General features: G+C 35.6%; 1 protein-coding gene across 8 annotated transcripts in view; it reads left to right on the top strand.

Annotated features, from left to right (window-relative positions):
- Positions 1-20121, top strand: part of ALS2 (alsin Rho guanine nucleotide exchange factor ALS2) — a 71470-nt gene that overhangs the window by 24485 nt on the left and 26864 nt on the right. For 3 of the 8 annotated variants that reach the window (XM_019436607.2, XM_053906210.1, XM_019436608.2), the window contains exons 7-14: positions 1127-1223; positions 3750-3827; positions 6581-6763; positions 8902-9073; positions 11287-11467; positions 13761-13826; positions 17488-17592; positions 18754-18916. In XM_019436607.2, coding sequence (XP_019292152.1) covers positions 1127-1223; positions 3750-3827; positions 6581-6763; positions 8902-9073; positions 11287-11467; positions 13761-13826; positions 17488-17592; positions 18754-18916 — 1045 coding nt within the window. Of the gene's footprint in view, positions 1-1126; positions 1224-3749; positions 3828-6580; positions 6764-8901; positions 9074-11286; positions 11571-13760; positions 13827-17487; positions 17593-18753; positions 18917-20121 lie in introns of those variants that run through there. The other 5 variants (XM_019436609.2, XM_053906231.1, XM_019436610.2 and 2 more) reach the window with 3 other exon arrangements.

Genomic DNA, 20121 nt, shown 5'->3' on the forward strand with positions numbered 1-20121 from the left:
TATTCATCTTGGAACAGAAAGGGATGTTTGGGATAGGATTGTATTTCATTGAGGGGCACCTGAGTGCCTCTGTCAGTTAAGTATCCGACTTCTGCTCAGGTCATAATCTTATGGTTCATGAGTTCAAGCCCCACGTTGGGCTCTGCAGTGACAGCTCAGAGCCTGGAGCCTGCTTCAGAGTCTGTGTCTCCACCCTTCCCCCCCCCCCCCCCCACCTGCAATGTCTCTCTTTCTCTCAAAAATAAATAAACATAAAAAAAAAAAAATTGTATTTCATTGGAACACTTGAATAGTTCAAATTTTTAATGTATAAAAAAGAACCAACAAATTTTTTTTTACTTGAAAGATGTTCCTCTGTTGCCACCAAAATAACTGTAATAGCAATATTAAACCATTCATGTATTTCAAGGAAAAACTGTTGTTTTAAGAAGAACTCATGATATTAACAGATCAGATATTTATGAAGGTGTATAAATGGAATGATTATCTAAAACAGCCAATTAATGTAAATGTCTCTATTCTTAGCATAGTGAAGGCAACTGTGGAATTTAAAAAAAAAAAAAAAAAAGAGTTCCCTCTATGGTTGTATTTTATTGTATCCTAAATTTTATTGTGTTTCTGCCGTAATGAATCATTTAGTAGTCTTTTGATTCTTAACATTCTGAATTATGATTGTTAATTGGTGATTGATTGACAGAGATTAAATTAAAACCATCTAAGATTACTGATACTATTCAGGAGTAAATTGAATATATATTCGGTATTTTAATTTTTTAATTGTTTTTTTTATGTTTATTTTTGAGAGAGAGATAGAGCGTGAGCATGGGAGGGGCAGAGAGAGAAGGAGACACAGAATCTGAAGCAGGCTCCAGGCTCTGAGCTGTCAGCACAGAGCCCGAAGTGGGGCTCAGACCCACAAACTGTGAGATCATGACCTGAGCTGTGATATCATGCCCTGACCTCTTAACCAACTGAGCCACTCAGGTGCCCCAGTATTTTTATTTTAATGTTTTCTTTTAAAATGTTTATTAAATTTACTCAAAAGCATTTACTCTGTAATTTGAAAAAGGTCAAGATTCTTGCTGAGCCTTTTTACTTGAATTTGTGTGTATATTTTTTCTTTAAGGCTTCAACCACTATGTGTAAAATGTCTCGATGGGAAAGAAGTAATCTATCTGGAGGCAGGGGGTTACCATTCTCTTGCACTTACTGCGAAATCCCAGGTAGGATGCAAACTATTAAAAACTAATTTTAATTTCATGGAAGGTTAACATGACCAAACTGGACCATCATTTATTGAGTGTGTACTGTGTGTCAGGCAACAATACTGTATCTCATTTGATCTTTGTAGTGTTTTACATTGCACTGTTTGTATTATTTCCATTTTACAGATAAAGAAAGGGAGGTTCAGAGAAATTACGTAGCTTGTGTAAAGTCACACGGGTGATAGTAGAATTTGATTCAACACTGGGCTACCTAACAAAGAAAGTTTCCATAATGTGCTCTTCCCAAAAAATAGAATTCAAGACTTTCCAGGATATTGATGAATTTTTACTTGTTTTTTGATGAAGAAAATCTGTAAATAAAACACTATGAAAAGAAAACAAAAGGTATTTCTTTTTTAAAGTTGTGGGACCTGGGTGTGCTAGGTGGCTCAGTTGGTTAAATGTCCAGCTGTTGATTTTGGCTCAGGTCATGATCTCACGGTTCACGGGATTGATAGCACAGAGCCTGCTTGGGATTCTCGTCCTTCTTCTCTGTCCCTCTTCTGCTTGTGCATGCATACTTTCTCTCTCTCAAAATAAATAAACTTAAAAGATATGTTTATATGTTGTTAGACTAGAAACAGATCAGTGAAACAGAAATATACCTGTGGACTAGAAATAGACCCAAGTATATATGAGAATTTAGTATAGGATAAGTGGGCATTTCCAATCATTTGACGAAGCAAGACTGAATAATCAGTAAATACTGTTGAACCATTAGCTTCTTATTTGCAGAAGAAAATTAAAGATAACTTCACATAATCTATTTCCAGGTGGATTAAAAATGTAGATGTTAAAAAATAAGACCTTACATGTGTAAGAACAAATTTAGGTGGGGTTTTTTTTCCCCCAGTAACCTCAGGAGTAGCAAAGGACGTGATCATCAAAACCAGAAATTAGAAAGTAAAGATATGTTAGCCTATGTGATAATTCAGACCATGTAAGTAGCAAAAAACACCGCAAACAAAATTAAGATATATAACAAATTGGAAAAAAACATTTGTAACATATATGATAAAATGTTACTACCTAATACTAAAGAAAAATTGTCGAATGATATTTATATTCCATTCATAAAAGAAGAAATAGAAATGACCAGCGATGAATAAAAAGATGGTCAACCACTTAGTAAACAAATATACATTAAAACAACAGCAAAATATTTTCTTACCTGTCAGATTAGCAAGGATTGTATTTAATACTGTGTGCTGGTGAGGATGTAGGAAAAAGATACAGTGCTGACAAGAACATACATTGGACCTTGCTGGAAGACAGTTTGTTAGTATGTGTCAAAAATCAGAATGTGGAGATTCATGGACCCAGACTTCTTTGCTTAGGAATTTATTCTAAGGAAATAAATAAATTTACACAAATTCAAGGATTTTCAATTTTTTATATTAAAAAATTGGAAAGAAATTATGTTTACTTCATTAGGTAATTGAATAAACTACACCCACAGTAGAGTTCTATGTAGTTATCGTGACTGATGTAGCTCTATATTTACTGACATAGAAAAATATCAGTGCATAGCATTAAATAAACACATCCATTCACTTTTTCTTTGTACTGTGACAGTCTTGTACAGTGACCATGAATTGCTTTTAAAACCAGAAGAAACAAAACCATTTTCATTAAACATAGGCACTGTAATCCAGTTTCTTTTGTCTGTAGTGGAACATAGGTACTTGTGTTTCTCCTGCAATGACTCTTCATATATGAAAAGGTGTTCTAGTTATGTCATAGTATTCCTATCTATAGAAAAAAGAATCGTTGGGGTGCCTGGGTGGCTCAGTAGGTTAAGCGTCCAACTCTTGGTTTCCCCTCAGGTCATGATTTCACGGTTTGTGAGATCGAGCCCCGAGGAGGCCTCTGCACTGACTTTGTGGAGCTTGCTTGGGATTATTTCTCTCTCTCTCTCTCTCTCTCTCTCTCTCTCTCTCTCTCTCTCTCTCTGCCTCCCCCACTCATGCTATCTCTCCTTCTCAAAATAAATAAACTTACAAAAAAAAATCATGAGTAATTTTTCTTTATAGCACTTATCCGTATTTTTTATCACTTTCTTTGTAAGAGGCAGTGTAAGACAATTCCTGGGATTATATCCTGGCTCTGCCACTTATAAATTTGTGACTTCTCTGAGCCAGTTTCTTTATCGGTAAAGAAAGTATTGTCATGAGAATTAAGCATTAGTTAATACAAAGAGAATGTTGAGAACAATACTTGGCAGGTAGTAAACACTTGAGACATGTTAGTTGTTGTTTAACCCTTGGACTTTGTCTTCTAGTGTACTGTTTGCTCATTATCTCTGGTCTTGTTTAAAAGGGAATTTTCTCAGTATCTCTTATTTTAAAGAAGAAAGTAATATATGTGTAACTATTGGTGTGTGTATATATACATAGATACACATGTATATGCTGTAGAGGTCCAGAATTGACATGCAAAATCAGATTTACAACTCTTACCTACTTTCTTGTGATTTTCTAATAGGTTTACTCATGGGGTAGCAATACCTTTGGTCAACTTGGGCATTGTGATTTTCCAACAACAGTTCCTCGTCTTGCAAAGGTACTTTTGAGAACTTGGTGATTTTTTATAGCAACTTATTTCAGAATTCTAAGTTATAACACTTAATATTTCTCTATTTTGTGTTTTAAAAAGTTAGGATTTTATATTTGTAATCTAAATTTGTTTTCATGTACTTCAAGTTTTTTTTTTTAAAAAAACATGAAGCCCCTTATTTTCAGGCTAAATATTCTTTTTTTTTAGATAATATGTTTATATTTCTTTTGTTCTTAGCTTCCATTGTACTTTGAATATTCATAATTTTTTGTCTTTTTAAAAATAAAAATGAAAAGTTCTTTCTTTTAAAACAAATGTTTCTGGGATTGTGATGTTGACTTTTGAGCTTTACACTACCAAATAATGCTTATTACTCTCTGACTTTTCACTTAAGTTTGACTTTTATATAACGTTATGGTGGTGGTATTTTTTTGGTTTTTCTTACACATATCGTCATAGTAGTAAAACCTTTTTATAAATCTTTTCATTTTTTGTAGTCACGCTAAAAGTATGGATGATTTCTTCACTGTGTATGAATTGGTTTTAGTTTTCAGTTTATGTAATGCTGTTCAGAGATTGGTAGCTTCTATCTAGTTCCTGTGGTGCAATTCTAGAGGAGCGTCTATACTAAATTCTCATCAATAGTATTGGTTCCTTTTGTTTTTTTTAATGGTATTGACTCCTTATGCAAGGTTGGTTTGTTTTTTGAAGGGTAGAGGGCAAGGAGTACACATAGTGATAGCCCAACAGAATGGAATATGGAACTCCTTATATATTTGTAGTTTGATTGTGCTATCTCCCCCATCCCAAGACATGCTCCCTCCACTGAGGGACTATAAAAAGGATGGTTCCTTCAACTTCAGGAACATGATTCACATGTAAACTACAGATAATACATATTCCAATAATTCATGTTTTCAGAGTGTCTGGTGCATCTATCACTTCATAAGACTTATTTGCTGCCTTTCCTTCTAGTGCACTTCATTTCACTGAGAGGGAAAGACTTAAATAAAACATTAGGGAACAGTTATTACTTCCTAGTTCCAATCTGAAATGTTTTCAGTATAGAATATTTCAGTGGTAAGCTATTTAATTACTGATATTTTATAACCAAAAAAAATATGGCTTATCATTGTTCCCTGTTTTTTATTTCAGAAAAGCAGAATGTGCATTTATTCTTACCAAGGCAAGTTTCGTAACATAGAATGGAGACACTCTGGAAATCAAATTTTTACTTAACACTATACAGTTAGACAAGAGAGAATAAGATCTTAGTTTTGTTACTCATTAACTGTACATATAAAAATTACATCACTGGGATTTTGGTTTTATATTTATGGGAAAGATGAGAAAGACATTCTGAAGTTGTTCTAATTTGTGAATTAAAAGTCAAGGTAGAATGAGATCTGAATTAGTTTTGATTAGAGACTAGAAAGAGGATTCTTCTGCAGAAATTTTAATCCATTCTTTACAAAGTTAACAGGAAGCCCGTTATTTGGATAGCCTGGATTTGAGGAGATGGTGTCATGCTGGAAGAAGATGGCTGTAAAGTAGTAGAGACATGCACACACACTCACACAGTCACCTAATCACCTAGGATTTGGAGCCCATCTAGACACAAAGAATCCAACAGATTAGAGGATTTTTGCTTATCAATATAGAAATCACAGCTAAAGCTGGGGCTGGAGGTTGGGGCGGTAGTTTTCATAGAACACTTTCTTCAAATGAAATCTTCTGTGTAATCCCACACATAAAATGGATAAACATGGAGCTACTTTAGTTGAAGGATGGAGGGGGAATGGGGACAGAGTGCTGGCACCTGCATTTCCATGGTGGCTCCTGAATCACTACGTGGAATCCTAAGCTTTGAAAACCATTGGTTTAAGACAGGGGTTCTCAAACTTCTACACACATTGGCATCACCTGGAGAGTATTAAACCAGATTGCTGAGTCTAACCCCCAGTAGTAGCTCGTTGGCCTGAGAGTTTGCATTTCTAACAGGTTGTAGGTGATCGCTGCTGCTCTGCAAAGACTGCTCGTTGAGAACCCCTGGTCTCGGGGATCCCTGTAGATGGGCTTCTAAGGGGTCCTGCCTGTTCCAACATCCTGGGGCTTGGTACAGTGAAGTCACATCTGAGAGGTAGTGAGTTCCAAGTGGGAAAACTGAATTTTAGCGCTCAAGGGTTTAGTTGGTTACAGTGGAATTTTGTCTTGTTAGATTGTTTCTTTCTGTCTTGATTTTTTTTGTACACGGTTCAATGTGAATGGACAGAGGTGTGTCGTAGCTGTCAGAATAGGGCTCTAGAAGTTTCTGTGCCTCCTGATTGTAATACAGGCTAAGAACTGTGGGGACTCCCACAAATAACTATTAAAAATTAGATCTATGGTTTTTCCTTTTTAAATTCCAGTTTTTCAGATTTTTATAAAAACAATCCATTTCTAAATTTAAAAGCTGAGGGGGTGCCTGGGTGGCTCAGTTGGTTAAGCATCCAACCTCGGCTCAGGTCATGAACTCATGAGTTTGAGCCCCACATCAGCTCTGCATTCAAAAATAAATAAACATTTAAAAAAAAAATAAAAGCTGAACAAGGGATTGCATCTGTGCTGCAATTGATCAGGCACATCACTGGGTGAGTTTTGCCCTCTGAGGTGTGAGTGACTTTGCACCACACCTGTTTAACCTGACATTTCAGTTCTGGTAGATCTGAATTTCTCTTTAATTCCTTCTCTTATCAGATAATTTCTTGCTGTTGTTACAGGTGAACAGTGAAAATGGAGTCTGGAGTGTAGCTGCAGGCCAGGATTATTCCCTGTTTTTAGTGGACACAGAAGACTTCCAACCTGGGTTATATTATAGTGGCCGACAGGACCCTACAGAAGTTGACAACCTTCCAGAGAATCACAGTGGTACTAAGACTCCAGTACTTCTCTCCTGTAGTAAGGTGAACAGGAATTGGATCCTAAGGCCCACATTATGTAACACACGGGCAGTTTTGTTTTTGTTATTATTTGTATGTATGCCTATTATTAAGTATCTCACTACTATATTTAAAATTGCAAACCCTTCCCATCCCCCTTTACTCCTTATCTCCTTTTTCTGACTTCTCTCCACAGTGCCTATCACCATTGAATAACCTATATAATTTACTTTTTTTGTTTATTTTCTGTCCTCAACTGTAAGACTCCTAAGAGGAGAGATTTTAAGCTCTCTCACTTACTGCTGTATTCTCAACAGCAAGTCCTTTATAAGTGTTTGTTGAATTAACACTCTTGTAGGAATATCAAAAAGTATATTTCATAATAAAATTTCTTGACTGCATTCATGGAGCTCTCAGAGGTAAATTAGAATAGAATTGGAGAGATAAGTTTTTTTTTTTTAAGTTTATTTTTGTTTATTTTGAGAGAGAGAGAGAGGAGAGAGAGTGGCAGAGAGAGAGGGAGACAGAATCCCAAGCAGGCTCCACATTGCCAGTGCAGAGCTCAGTGCAGGGCTCAAATCCTTGAACCGTAGGATCATGACCTGAGCCAAAATCCAGAGCTGGTTGCTTGGGGTGCCTGGGTGGCTCGGTCGGTAGAGCATCCCGATTCTTGGTTTCGACTCAGGTCATGATCTCGCGCTTCGTGAGATCAAGTCCTGCGTCAGGCTCTGTGCTGACAGTGTGAAGCCTGCTTGGGATTCTCTCTCCCTGTCTCTCTGCCTCTTCCCCATGTTCGTTCTCTCTCTCTCTCTCTCTCTCTCTCTCTCTCTCTCTGAGCTCTCTCAAAATAAACAAACTTAAAAAAGAGTTGGATGTTTAACCGACTGGGCTACCTAGGCACCCCAAGAGATGAGTGTTTAATTGTAAACGGGAAGTAAAAATTGCATAGGCTCATGGTGGGCTCATGGCAGACCCAATGACTACCAGCAGTGCTCTGTTTCCCATTCCTTCCCTCTCTGTTAACTTTTCATTTATTTACTGCTGTTTACTCCCTTCTTTTTCATTTGGATTTCTCTGCTTTCCTACTTCCTATCCCTTTTTCATAAACAAACCACTGGCATGTTTCTGGTTTTCTTTTTCCTCATTAAAGTAACTCACATCCTCCAAGTGATAATGCTGTAAGGGAATTAACCCTCAAAGCTAGTACATTCTGGGTTTCTTATTCTTACTGAATAATATATCCTACGGATTGTTTTTTTTATCTTTCATGTTTGTTTTTTTGGCTAAATGTATAAGCTCTGATTGTATAGGGACAACATCTTTCTTGCTAAAGGCAACACTGGCCAAGATTTGGCTCCTGACCTATATATAGCCTCTTATTTGAGACATACTAATTGACTCTTTGTAGTTGTTGGCCCTGGCTCCACATTCCCCATGAAAAATTTCAGTCTGGATAAATGATGAAATAGGCTGATAAGACGAACAAGGCTCTAACGTGTATTTTTAGTTACCATGGGGCATTAAGTAGCTTATTGGGTCTGCAGCTTGGTGTTCTGGTTTGTAGGGATCTGTGTATGCATTCATTATTTTTGTTTAGTGGTGTAATAGATAAATGACAAAAAGTCCCTTTTAAAGAAAATCCCATTATGTTGTACTTTTAAGATACAAGATAACTTTTAGACCCTTAATATTTTGGTATATAGCATAGAGATATTTTCTGCTTTCGTTTAACCTATTTCATAAAAAAAAGAAGGTTCCTGAGACATGTATCTCTGACATTTGGATCTTTGTATATTTAGGGTGTCTGTGGTTCTAAACACGTGTAATGTGAAATAAAAGATATTGTGGCAATAAATAAAAGCATAGATATATATATAGTTGTGTATAGATCCAGATACACATATATAACAGTGTTGTACTGGTTAACCAGCTGTAAAACAAAACAAAACAAAAAAATTAGCCGTGATTTGTAGTGTTTGCCAATTTGTTTTTGGTAATTTTACTGTTGCTAATTTCAAGCTACTAGTAGTTTAATAACTAACTTGCAAAATTCCTGAATATTTCCCATTTGGCTCTTGCTAGCTGATATTAGCCAGTGTTAGCACCCAAATTGCTGCTAGTAAATTATATTTTACCTTTAATCTTTTTATTCTCTGTTTCAGCTCGGATATATAAGCAGAGTGACAGCAGGAAAAGATAGCTATCTAGCTTTGGTGGACAAAAATGTTATGGGATATATTGCCAGTCTCCATGAGTTGGCTACTACAGAAAGACGGTTCTATTCAAAACTAAGTGACATCAAATCTCACATCCTCAGGCCTCTTCTTAGTTTAGGTAAGTAGAATCTCCCCTGAACTCCCTCAGTTATCAGGACTCTTACCTGTTCTTCCTGTGTCAGAAGTAAAAAAACTTCTTGAGTCATGGTTTATTCCTTTCTTTCCATTCTCTTATTTTTTTTATTTATTTATTTTGAGAGAGAGAGAGAGAGAGAGAGAGAGAGAGAGAGAGAGAGAGAGAGAATATCCCAAGCAGGCTCCGCGCTGTTAGTGCAGAGCCTGACGTGGGACTTGTTCCCATGAACTGTGAGATCATGACCTGAGCCAAAACCAAGAGTTAGACACTCAACCAACTGAGCCACCCCAGGCACCCTGTCCATTCTCTTATTTTTGTACACAGGCAGTCAACAACTTACAAACTGTTTGCACTTTGTTAGTAGCCCAGCTGCCCCTAAGTATTCTACCACTCCCACAGCTCTTTGTCCTTGTGGAAGTAAGATGTGGCACTTTCAGGATATTCATGGCAGAGAAGCAGAAACAGCTTTGGGAAAGTTGATCCTAGGAACTAGACTTCTAAACAACATTTCTAGCCCCACGAGTCCTAAGATGGCTTACATTATACTACCTGATTTTTTCTTTTTTTTTTTTTTTTTGTTCTAGTTCTTAGAATTATACCAAGTAGAGATGCATTTAGATTTACAAGTAGTGTCTTAAAATGTGGATAAGAGTGTTCAGGGTCTTATCCCACATTACTATGAATTGGCTAAATCTGACTTCTTTTCTTAGTTGTCGTCAACAAGGAGGGATTGGAGATGAAGAGATAATACAGAGGAAATGGATTACAGTAGTTCTAGAGGGGGGGCTACTGTCCATGTACACTAGATCCCAGGAGTTTCTAGGAGGTTAGAGAGGAATACAAAATGGAGGTGGGGGGAGTGGCCATTGAAGATCAAATTTCATTAATTCAAAAATTTTTATAAGTTTGGCCCTGCACATAGAAAATAGAGAGGAACTTTTCTTTATCTTTCCTGCACTCCTTGACCCTCTCTGAGGATCTAGAATTCAGGTCAATACTGTGATACTTAAATTCTGCCTTATTAGCACATCAGATTTTCCACATTAGGTTGACATTGGTTTGTGTGGGTCAGCCCATTTTATAATAGGAAAACCACTATTTTTTCAAATAACCAATTTATGGTCTTTCAGAATGCCCCCTTTTGTAAATTAGGGACTGTCTGCATTTGTTTTGTTTTATTTTGGTTTTGGTTTATTTTATTTTATTATTTTTTTGAGTGTATTAATTTTTTAGTAATCTCTATACCCAGTGTGGGGCTCAAACTCACGACTCAGATAGAGTCACATGCATTTCCAACTGAGCCAGCCAGGTGCCCCAGTTTATTTTAGTTTTTGATATGTTTTGCCTTTTTAAGTGTTGTAGAGTGCTTGTTCTATAAATTCTTCTCCAGTGGGTGGGCCTAATATCCCAGGAGTTTGGCAGGGGAAAAGCAGCAATCTAAGCTGGAAGCTTCCTGAATTGCTCTAAAAGAAAAGTGAAATCATCCTTGTCCTTGTCCTGATTCCTGATTTCTGTATTGTTTTTCCCTTGTCTGCTCATCAGCCTCAGTGCTTAGAGAGATGTCCTGGAAACAGAAACTTTGGACTGGGAAAAAGCAAATAATCTCCTGGTGCCCTGTATAAATTTAGTTCAGAGCATTCTGGTCAGTCTGATTGGGGGATTGACCTCTCTGCACTGAAGTGTTGGGCTTGTCCAAGGAGCAATAGAGCAGAAGTCAGTACAAAAAGTTGAAAATATTAACCAAGATATAACTACAAAAGTGAGTTTGATTCCTAGCTGTTACTTTCCAGTTGTGTGAAATTGGATAATTCATTTCCCCTTTCATGGCTTCAGATTACTTCTCTTAGAATCAGAGGAGAGTTGGATTTGCTCAGTGGTTCTCAAATTTGGCTGGTCTTCACAATACCCTGGAAAGCTTTTCTTCTGAATATATCCATCCTGGGATCTTAACCTTGGCCTACTGAGTCAGAATCTATAGAATCCCTGTGAATATATTTTTAACAAGTTTCTCAAATGACTGGATTCTATGATCTCTGAAGTTGCTTTCTTTACCACTGATTATTTGAGTTCCACAGTTGAGAGTACGTCTCAACATATTAAGTATTTTTAGAAAAGGAGGATTCATAATCTTGATCATAAGAAAGTATTCAGGTAATGAGTCTTCAGGTTATGTCATCATCATCATATTGTTACAGACAATTTGGGCACTGCAAGTACAGTCCAGCTGTTGCAGGAGGTGGCGAGCCGGTTCAGCAAGCTGTGTTACCTAATTGGTCAGCATGGAGCCTCACTGAGCAGCTTCCTTCATGGGATAAAGGAAGCCAGGAGTTTGGTCATTCTGAAGCATGCAAGTCTCTTCTTGGATAGTTATACAGAGCAAGTATCCAGTCCCGTGTCATGTTCAATCTCTGCAGGGTTATTCTGCCAAGGAGAACAGCTCCTTAATCAGAAGAGACTAGATTAGGGACAGTGATATAAGGTAATAGAAATTGCAAAGCAGTATTTTAATCTTAAGCCAACTATAGTTCTGCATTGCTAAAATTTTAGTTTTCTTTAAGGGGAAAGAGTCTTAAAAATAATTATATTTCCTTCTATAGTTTAGCAAAATGATCGATAGTCTACTTAATTTACATAAAATATACTATAATAAATATGGTTCTTTAGAGAACAGTGTTGCTTACTTAAGTAAATTATGCTAAAATTAGAAGATATAAGTAACTGAACAATTATTTTAAGACCAACTGCTAATGGTAAATAATGACTTGTTCCAATGTCTTTTTTATTGTTGTGTAAATGGAGGATTTAAAGACCATACTGTCTTCAAAATAAAGATATTTCCTTAATAAAATCTAGGATAGTTATCCAAAGTTCTTTTCATGTTTTTCAAGTAAAATATACCAAATGTATTTGAAAATTTAAATATTTCTCACTTTTTCTTAATTTGTATATTGACATTGTGACGTGAGGCATAATTTGTTATTTTAATGTGTATTAAAATAACATTAATGCTTTGATCTGAAGTGCAAATTTTATTCTTTATTAATACCTCATCCATCTAGCAAATATCGACTGAGTACAAACTAAGTACCAGGCACTGTGTAGAGCTCTGAGATCATGCAGCCACAGTGCAGAGCCGGTGAAAAGGAGTTCATGTTCTATTGAAGTTATTTTTAATATAAGTAATGTTTGTTTATTATTGAAAACTGTATAAATAAAGATAGTCAAAAAGATATTTAAAGTTGCCCGTAATCTGATCACCAGAAATAGCCATTCTTAATAATCTTAGTATATTTCCTTTTGCATTTATGCATGTATATACAGATAGATTAGATGCATGTGATTTTAATTCTAAATGAAATTGAATGTATTTGAAGCTATTGTCTGAGAGGAAATACCCGAGTTGAAGCCTTTTAACTCATTGTCTATCAGACATGAAAAATACATAATTTGATACCAATTTACTTTTTTAAACAAGATTTTGTTTGTGTGAAGCTTTCAGCTTTTACTAGTATAGTTCTTTTTTATCTTATTTATCTCATAATCTTTTTTACTTCTTTTGTTCTCTGATACTTCAGGACCTATAATTAGAAATGCTTTTTTTTTTTTTATACCTTGGACTATTTTTTTTTTAACACAATTTATTCATATTGATGGGACAAGTAAAAAAATCCTGATTTGTTTATGAATTTTGAAAATAATTTTTAATTGTGGTAAAATACATGTAACATCAAATTTACTGTCAGGACCATTTTATTTATTTTTGTTTTATTTTTAATGTTTATTTTTGAGAGCAAGAGAGAGAGTGAGTGCGGGAAAGGGGCAGAGAGAGAGGGAGACAGAGGATCGGAAGCAGGCTCTGTGCTCAGAGCAGAGAGCCCGATGTGGAGTTTGAACTCACAAACCTGAGCTGAAGTAAGATGTTTAACCAACTGAGCCACCCAGGTGCCCTAGTAGTACCTTTTTAAGTGTATAGTACCATGGGCTTTTTTTTTTTCCCGTAGGCTCCATGCCCAATGTGGGACTTGAGCTCACAACCCTGAGATCAAGACCTGAGATCAAGGGTTGGATGCTCCACCAACTGAGCCACGCAGGCACCCACTTTGGGCTGTTTTAAATAGGAATTTACCCTCTTTCTGAAAGTCAATTGATTCCATTTTGCCATCCTGGGAGTATGGTAGAAGTATACACAACTCAAAACAATATATCAGGACATTCTCTAGCAATTGATCAAAACTTCTAACCAACATTTTCTAAGTTTCACTCAAGCTCTTTGAACATATTTTTGTCTTCTCTATTATTTCTGAAGACTTAATTTTCACTAAAATCCAACAGTTTAAATCGTATTTTCTCAAGTTTGTTAAGTTACCAGAGTAAAATCTACCAAGCAAATTCTAGGATCTTCTGCATAATTTTAGGTGTATTTTAAATTTATAATTTATAGTAATATCTTTACTAAAATGGCTTTTCCCTCCTGCCTGAGTATTGTGATTATCACATAACCTGCCCTTCTTTTCAGTCCTTTACAGTTCATGAATGTTGACATCACAAAAGTACTGAAACTTATTGGTGAGATACCAAAAAGTATCTGCTCCAGTTGCTTGTTTGAAAATTCTGAAGAACAAATTTACATTTTAATGCTAACATATGTGTGTTTTCTCTTTTGCTCAAGGTATTGCACATCTATTACAAATTTCCTGGTTATGGGAGGATTCCAGCTTCTTGCTAAGCCTGCCATGTAAGCAAACACTTATCTTCCCATTATTATTCTAACAACCAAAGATCATATTTTATTGTGTTCTGTGTTTTTGAGTGCCTGGGAAAAGCTTTGACTTCGTCATTTTACCAAATGAATCAAAATGTAGACTTTCACTGACTCTTAAAAGGACTGGTATTATTAGCTCCTGATTATCATTGGAAGTAGTGTAGTACTGAAAAAACTACAAGGTCTGGGTCCTTCTTTAGTGCTACCACTTATTATCCCTGAGATGTTAGACAACTCTCTTCACCAAATTGAGCATAATTTTTTTCATCTGAAAGAAGGGAATGTTTTTGCCCTGGCAAGGAACAAATAACGTATGTGATGGTGTAGAGAAAAACGCAAAGTGTTGCACAGATAGAAAAATTCTGCATTTAGTTTCTGGATAATAAATATAAAAGCACCTTACATGAATCTAATCATTCTGAACTATGTAGATTCTCAACAAGTGTTGACCTACAGACAAAAGCAAGTTTAAAAAATTCAGATGTATTTTAATAATAAACACATCAAATATGTACTCACAACCCAGATTTCATAGACGTTAATGTTTTGCCATGTTTGCTTTTGATTTTATATCCTAATAGAGTAATAACATCCTAAGATCATTTCTGATCTTAAAGAGGATAGTTTTAGCATTTCTTCATTAAAGATGATTGCCTTAGGTTTTTTGGTAAATATCATTTATAGGGTTAAAAGATTCCCTTCTTTAAGAAAAAAAAAAATGGCTCCCTCTATTCCTGAAAGTTGAAGAGCAATTGATTTTTTTAATGGTAAATATCCTTGAGTTCTCAAGATAAATTTAGTGGCCTGTTTGTATTAGTTTTTCAGTACGTTACTGACATTTGCTAATATTTAAAATTTTTGCAACTATGTGAATGTGAGGTTTTTCTTCTCTTCTGAACTTGCTCGGTTTGGGTAAGAAGGTTGCACTAGCAATTACAAAATGAGTGTGGGAACTTTATTTTCTGGAATAGTTTGCATGAGATAGGGAATATCTGTACTTTGAGATTTTGTGGAATTCATCTATGAAAAGATAGGGCTTTCATGGGGGCATTTTTTTTTTTTTTTTTTGATGTTTATTTATTTTTGAGAGAGAGAAAGAGGGAGACATAGACTCCGAAGCAGGCTCCAGGCTCTGAGCTGTCAGCACAGAGCCTGATGCGGGGCTTGAACACACGAACCATGAGATCATGACCAGAGCCGAAGTCGGATGCTTAACCAACTGAGCCACCCAGGCGCCCCTTTGGGGACATTTCTGTAGGGGATTTTTAAACTACCAGTTTAATTTCTTTCATGATTAGATCTGTTCAGGTGTTTATTTCTTCTTGTGGCTTTAATTATTTGTACTTTTCTGGAAAATTGTTCACTGCATCCAAGTTTTCAAATTTATTGGTGTATTTCTTAAGATTATTTTCACCTCCATAATAAATGTAGTTGTTTTTCATTCCTCTTATTTGAGCCTTTTGTCTTTTTATCTTAGTTGATTTTGTCAATAGTTTACCTTTTTTAAATCTTCTTTCCAAAGATTAAGCTTTAGTTTTTCCATTCTTTTTCATTAATTTTTGCCTCTTATTTCCTTCTTCTTTCTTTGTGTTCTCCTGTTAATATCTCCCAACTTTGAGTTTAGCATTTAGTTCATTAATTTTCCAATCCTTTAATTTTTCTGATGTACTCATCCAAGGCCATAAATTTCCCTCCAAGTGTTGCTTTGGCTGTATCTTAAAGTTTTGTTTTTATAGTCATTAAATTATAAATGTATTTCTAATTTCTGTTGTGATTTTTTCTTTGATTTGTGTCATGTGCTCATTGATTTCTTTGACTTATGTCATGTGCTCATTCATTTCCAAAATAAGGATTTGGCCTTCATTTTTTTTAATGACAAGTTAGAGAGTGTTATATTTTAACCTTATGTAGTAACTTTTAAATCTGTGATCTTGCTATTTTGTTTTATATTAATATAATGACACCAATTTCTATTCTATTTTAACCTGCCTATATTGTATTGTAGTTTTTTTGTGTGTGTTTCTTATAAATAGTAAATTGATGGACTTACTGCTTTGTTGTTTTTTTTTTTTTTAATCTGAGAGCTTCTGGCTTTTAACTGACAAGTTTACATTTGTTACAATTTCCAATTTTACATTTATAATCTGTACATTATAATGACTAAAAGCTTTTTTAACCTTTAGTGTTGGTGAAATGGTGAATCTTGGCCAAAAAAGTAGGGGAAAATAACTGCAGTCAAACCAATAATTAAATGAAGAAAAAAAAAAGGAATGGTTATTTTTGCAAATAGTAATGCTTGAGGAAAAGCGATTTTAGTTAATGCAAAAATAGGTGACTTGTGGTGGTTTAAAAATGGGGTTTTCTTGCCTACGTGAGGGACTCTGGTAGTTGCTGACCCTGGTGCCTTATTTTGCCTTATTTTATTTTTTATTAACCTTCCTCTACTATTTCAGAATTGAGTTCACAGTACTCAGGAGTTGACCTGACTCATTGTCAGAGCAGCTAAAGCAGATGATGTAAATGAAAGCCTCTTGCCAGAGCCTAGACAGGTGGAAAGCAATTGATGAACAATGGGTGACTTTAAGCTGTGGAAGCAAATATGAAGTCTGAATTTGGGCAGCATTTCCCAAACTGTGGTTCATGAACCCCAGGGTTTTACATATTTAAAGGCAATAATAACACCTTTTTACAACTTCTACTTACAAAGTCAGTATTTTAAATTATTTTAAAGGATTTCTTTAAAAAAAGAACTTCTAGAGCATAGCTGGTGAGCCTACATGGCAGTTAGTGGGTCTTGGATATTGATACTCAGACTCCCATCATTAAGCTGGTTTATCATCTAGCTACTTAATTCATGCTAGTCTGATGGTTTGATCATCATGTAGGTTTAAAAAAAATTATTTTAAACATTCCTAAGTGTATAGTTCTGTGGCACCAAGAACATTCGTGTTGTATAAACAATTACCACACTATACACAAAACTTTTAAAAACCACCCCAGCAAAAACACTGTCTGTATCCATTAAGCAACAACTTCTCCCCTGCCCCCCAGCTCCTGGTAACCTCTATTTTACTTCTTGTCTTTATGAGTTTGCCTATCCTAGGTAGGATGTCCTAGGTAGGATATTGATGTAAGTGAAATCATGTAGTATTTGTCTTCCTGTGTCTGGTTTATTTCCTTAAGCATAATGTTTTCAAGGTCTATGTTGTAGCATATACCAAAATTCATTACATTGCATGGCTGAATGATATTCCATTATATACATATACCACATTTTGTTTATCCATTCATCTGTTGATGGACACTTGGATTGTTTCTGCCTTTACTGTATTTATTTTTTGAGTAACAGTTACAAACCTAGCCTTGTAAAGGAAAAGCAGTATTGCCATTATTAGATTAAAACTCCCAAGAGAGGATAAGCTAAACAGTCTCTGGTTTCCTGAGAGCATACCTAGGCTCTTTTGGGGAAGGTCTATAGGCAGGTGCATGAGTGAGTGATGAAGAGTACATGAGTGAGTGCTGACAAGTAATAGGACTTAAAAGAGTTGGAACATCTCTGGTCTAGTACTGTGCATCCAGAAGAAATGTGGTCATAGTGAGTATGTGTTCAACATGTACTGCTTCCATCTCTCAGGAGCACGTTAAAGCAGAACACTTCTGTGGGGTTAAATGAGTGTCCTCAGCTGATCTCAGCAGCAGAACATGGAGGAGGAAGTAGGAACATCCACACAAGCCAAATGTAAATAAAAATCTGGGTCATGTTCCCCAGGGCACTCTCTCTCAGATCTCTTAACTGCACTATAAAACGATCCAATTTGTGCTATTGAACTTTTGAGTACCTGGAAATTATTGCATATTTTCCCTTCAGAGATAATATTTCATAATTTCTGAGTTAAACATTTCTTTTTTCTATAGTTCTCTAAGGGATTATAAAATGTTTCATTTTTGCCTCATAGTCTTTTGTGGCGTTGTCTTGTTTGAAGCCTTATAGGTAAGAATTTTGTAGTATAATGCTTGTAAAGCACTCAAGGGTAGTACCTGGCACATAATTATTGCTTACTAAGGGGCAGATAATAATTATTATTCTGTTCCACCAACTCTTACTTCTTTCACATCTTTTTTTCTTCTTTCACATCTTTTTAAGTATTTTGGTCTGATGAACATAGTCTCAGTGGGTTACTGATCACCATTAAAATTTGCAATAAAATTTTACTAATGAACTTATGTAAAACAATGTAAAAACAGAATAAATGTTGGCTTCAGTTTGAAATCCTTTTGAAGATCTCAGCATTGAAATCTTCACACAGAATATGCTTTACTACTTCCTGTTAATTGTAGTACTGGTACTTATAGCTTTTTATTACTCTTTTGTAATAAACTCTTATTAGGTGAAGGAAAAGAAAAGAAGAAATTAGAAGTATTTTAATATTACATGCCAGCTGTGTTGGAGCGAAGAGCTTTATTTTTCCTCCAGATTTCTGTTTAATACAACTGATTAGAGCAGTTAGTATTGCCATTTATTGCTGTGACTTTTGGCTTGGAAATTAACAGGTAATGAATGGTGTCAGCTAGTCTCCAATTATTCCCCGAAGCGGTGGGATGCATGATTCATTTCCTAGAACTTAGTCACAGTTTGGGATTAAGCATCTCTATTATAGAGTTACTATTGCTACCATATGCTACTTTTTATATGCAAAAATCCTCTATTTTATAGGCAGGAAAATTCTTTTAATTATATCTGTCTTATTTCATTGTATTTATATTCTGCTTTCATAGCACCTAAAAATGTGCATTCTGAAAAAAGTAGTCATCTAGTGAAAAATGTCTATTTAATATCATGCATTTGTCAAACCAAAAGATTAATTAAATCTCTTTTTTTTTTTTTTTTCTCTACCTCCAGTGATTTCCTAAATAAAAACCAGGAGCTGTTACAAGATTTATCAGAAGTTAATGATGAAAACACCCAATTGATGGAAATACTGAATACTCTGTTTTTCCTGCCAATCAGACGACTTCATAATTATGCAAAAGTTTTGCTAAAGCTTGCTACTTGTTTTGAAGTGGTAAGATCCCATAAATATCCCATTTGAATACTTGGGGAGGCAAGGATCATAGTTGCTTGTTTGGTTTATGCTACCCTAGCATCTCCAACTCCACTAACTTAATATTTATATGTGTCTAATTAAATTTATTTTTCTTTAAGAAAATGAAAGAAGAAAGTTAGACTATAGGTAAATCTAGTTCTCTTTGCTGTGGATTTAGTTTCTTCTCAGGACCTTATCAAGATTAATTGTATTCATTTTGTGAAACTGTGTCTAAAGTTGAGACCCAGTTATGCTACTCACCCAATAGTTGTCAGAGTGCATACTAAGTATGAGTTACACAGAGCTCTTTAAAAGGCCTTCTGTATAATGACATACCTGTAAGGCAGCCGAGTTACCACCTGGCCAGGACTCAAGATAGTTCCATGCCAGGTATTCGAGTTACCTTAGCATATGCTATGAGAAATCACAGTGTTACAGGATTTTCTCAAATGGTCTACTTTCTGTATAAAATTAGTTGGGTGGAGTTCTAGGAAATTAGTACCACTGTAGGTTATGGATGTATGTTAAAGCTGGTCCTGAGACATTCACCTTTGAAATTGTACTAAAATGTGTAATTTCATTTTGTTCCCTCTCTGAAGGACTCCAAGAAGCCATAATGATTCTAGGATCTCTTCTACTTTAGAATCTTTTATTTGTTTTTAAGTTTATTTATTTTGAGAGAGAGAGAGAGAGAGAGAGAGGGAGAGAGAGAGAGAGAGAACGCAAACAGGGTATGGGCAGAGAGAGAGGGAGAGAGAATCCCAAGCAGGCTCTGTGCTGTTAGCTGATGCTGGGCTTGATGTCACAAACCATGTAATTATGACCTGAGCCAAAATCAAGAGTCTGAGACTTAACCAACTGAGCCATCCAGGTGCCCCTGCTTTAGAATCTTTTAAATCATGGGAACTGTCTCCTTATTTGGACAGATTTCAGTCTTTAGAGTGACCCAGGAACTAATGTGGGCTTTCAAAATTTGAAAGCAAACCAGACTCTACAGTTTGGCATTTAAGGCCCTTAACAATCTGATATCCTCTTTTGTTTCTAGCCTTATCTACTACCCCTGTGTCCTACATGTTAGTTCAGCTCCATGGACATACATGTTTTTTATTTCCTTCCTGAGACACACTACCACCATTCTCATTACAGGAAATTTTCAAGGCCTGGGTCCAAAGTCATTTTATCAT

This window comes from Panthera pardus, unplaced genomic scaffold, assembly GCF_024362965.1.
Source record: "Panthera pardus isolate Hobbes unplaced genomic scaffold, ASM2436296v1 HiC_scaffold_10, whole genome shotgun sequence".
NCBI lineage: Eukaryota > Metazoa > Chordata > Mammalia > Carnivora > Felidae > Panthera > Panthera pardus.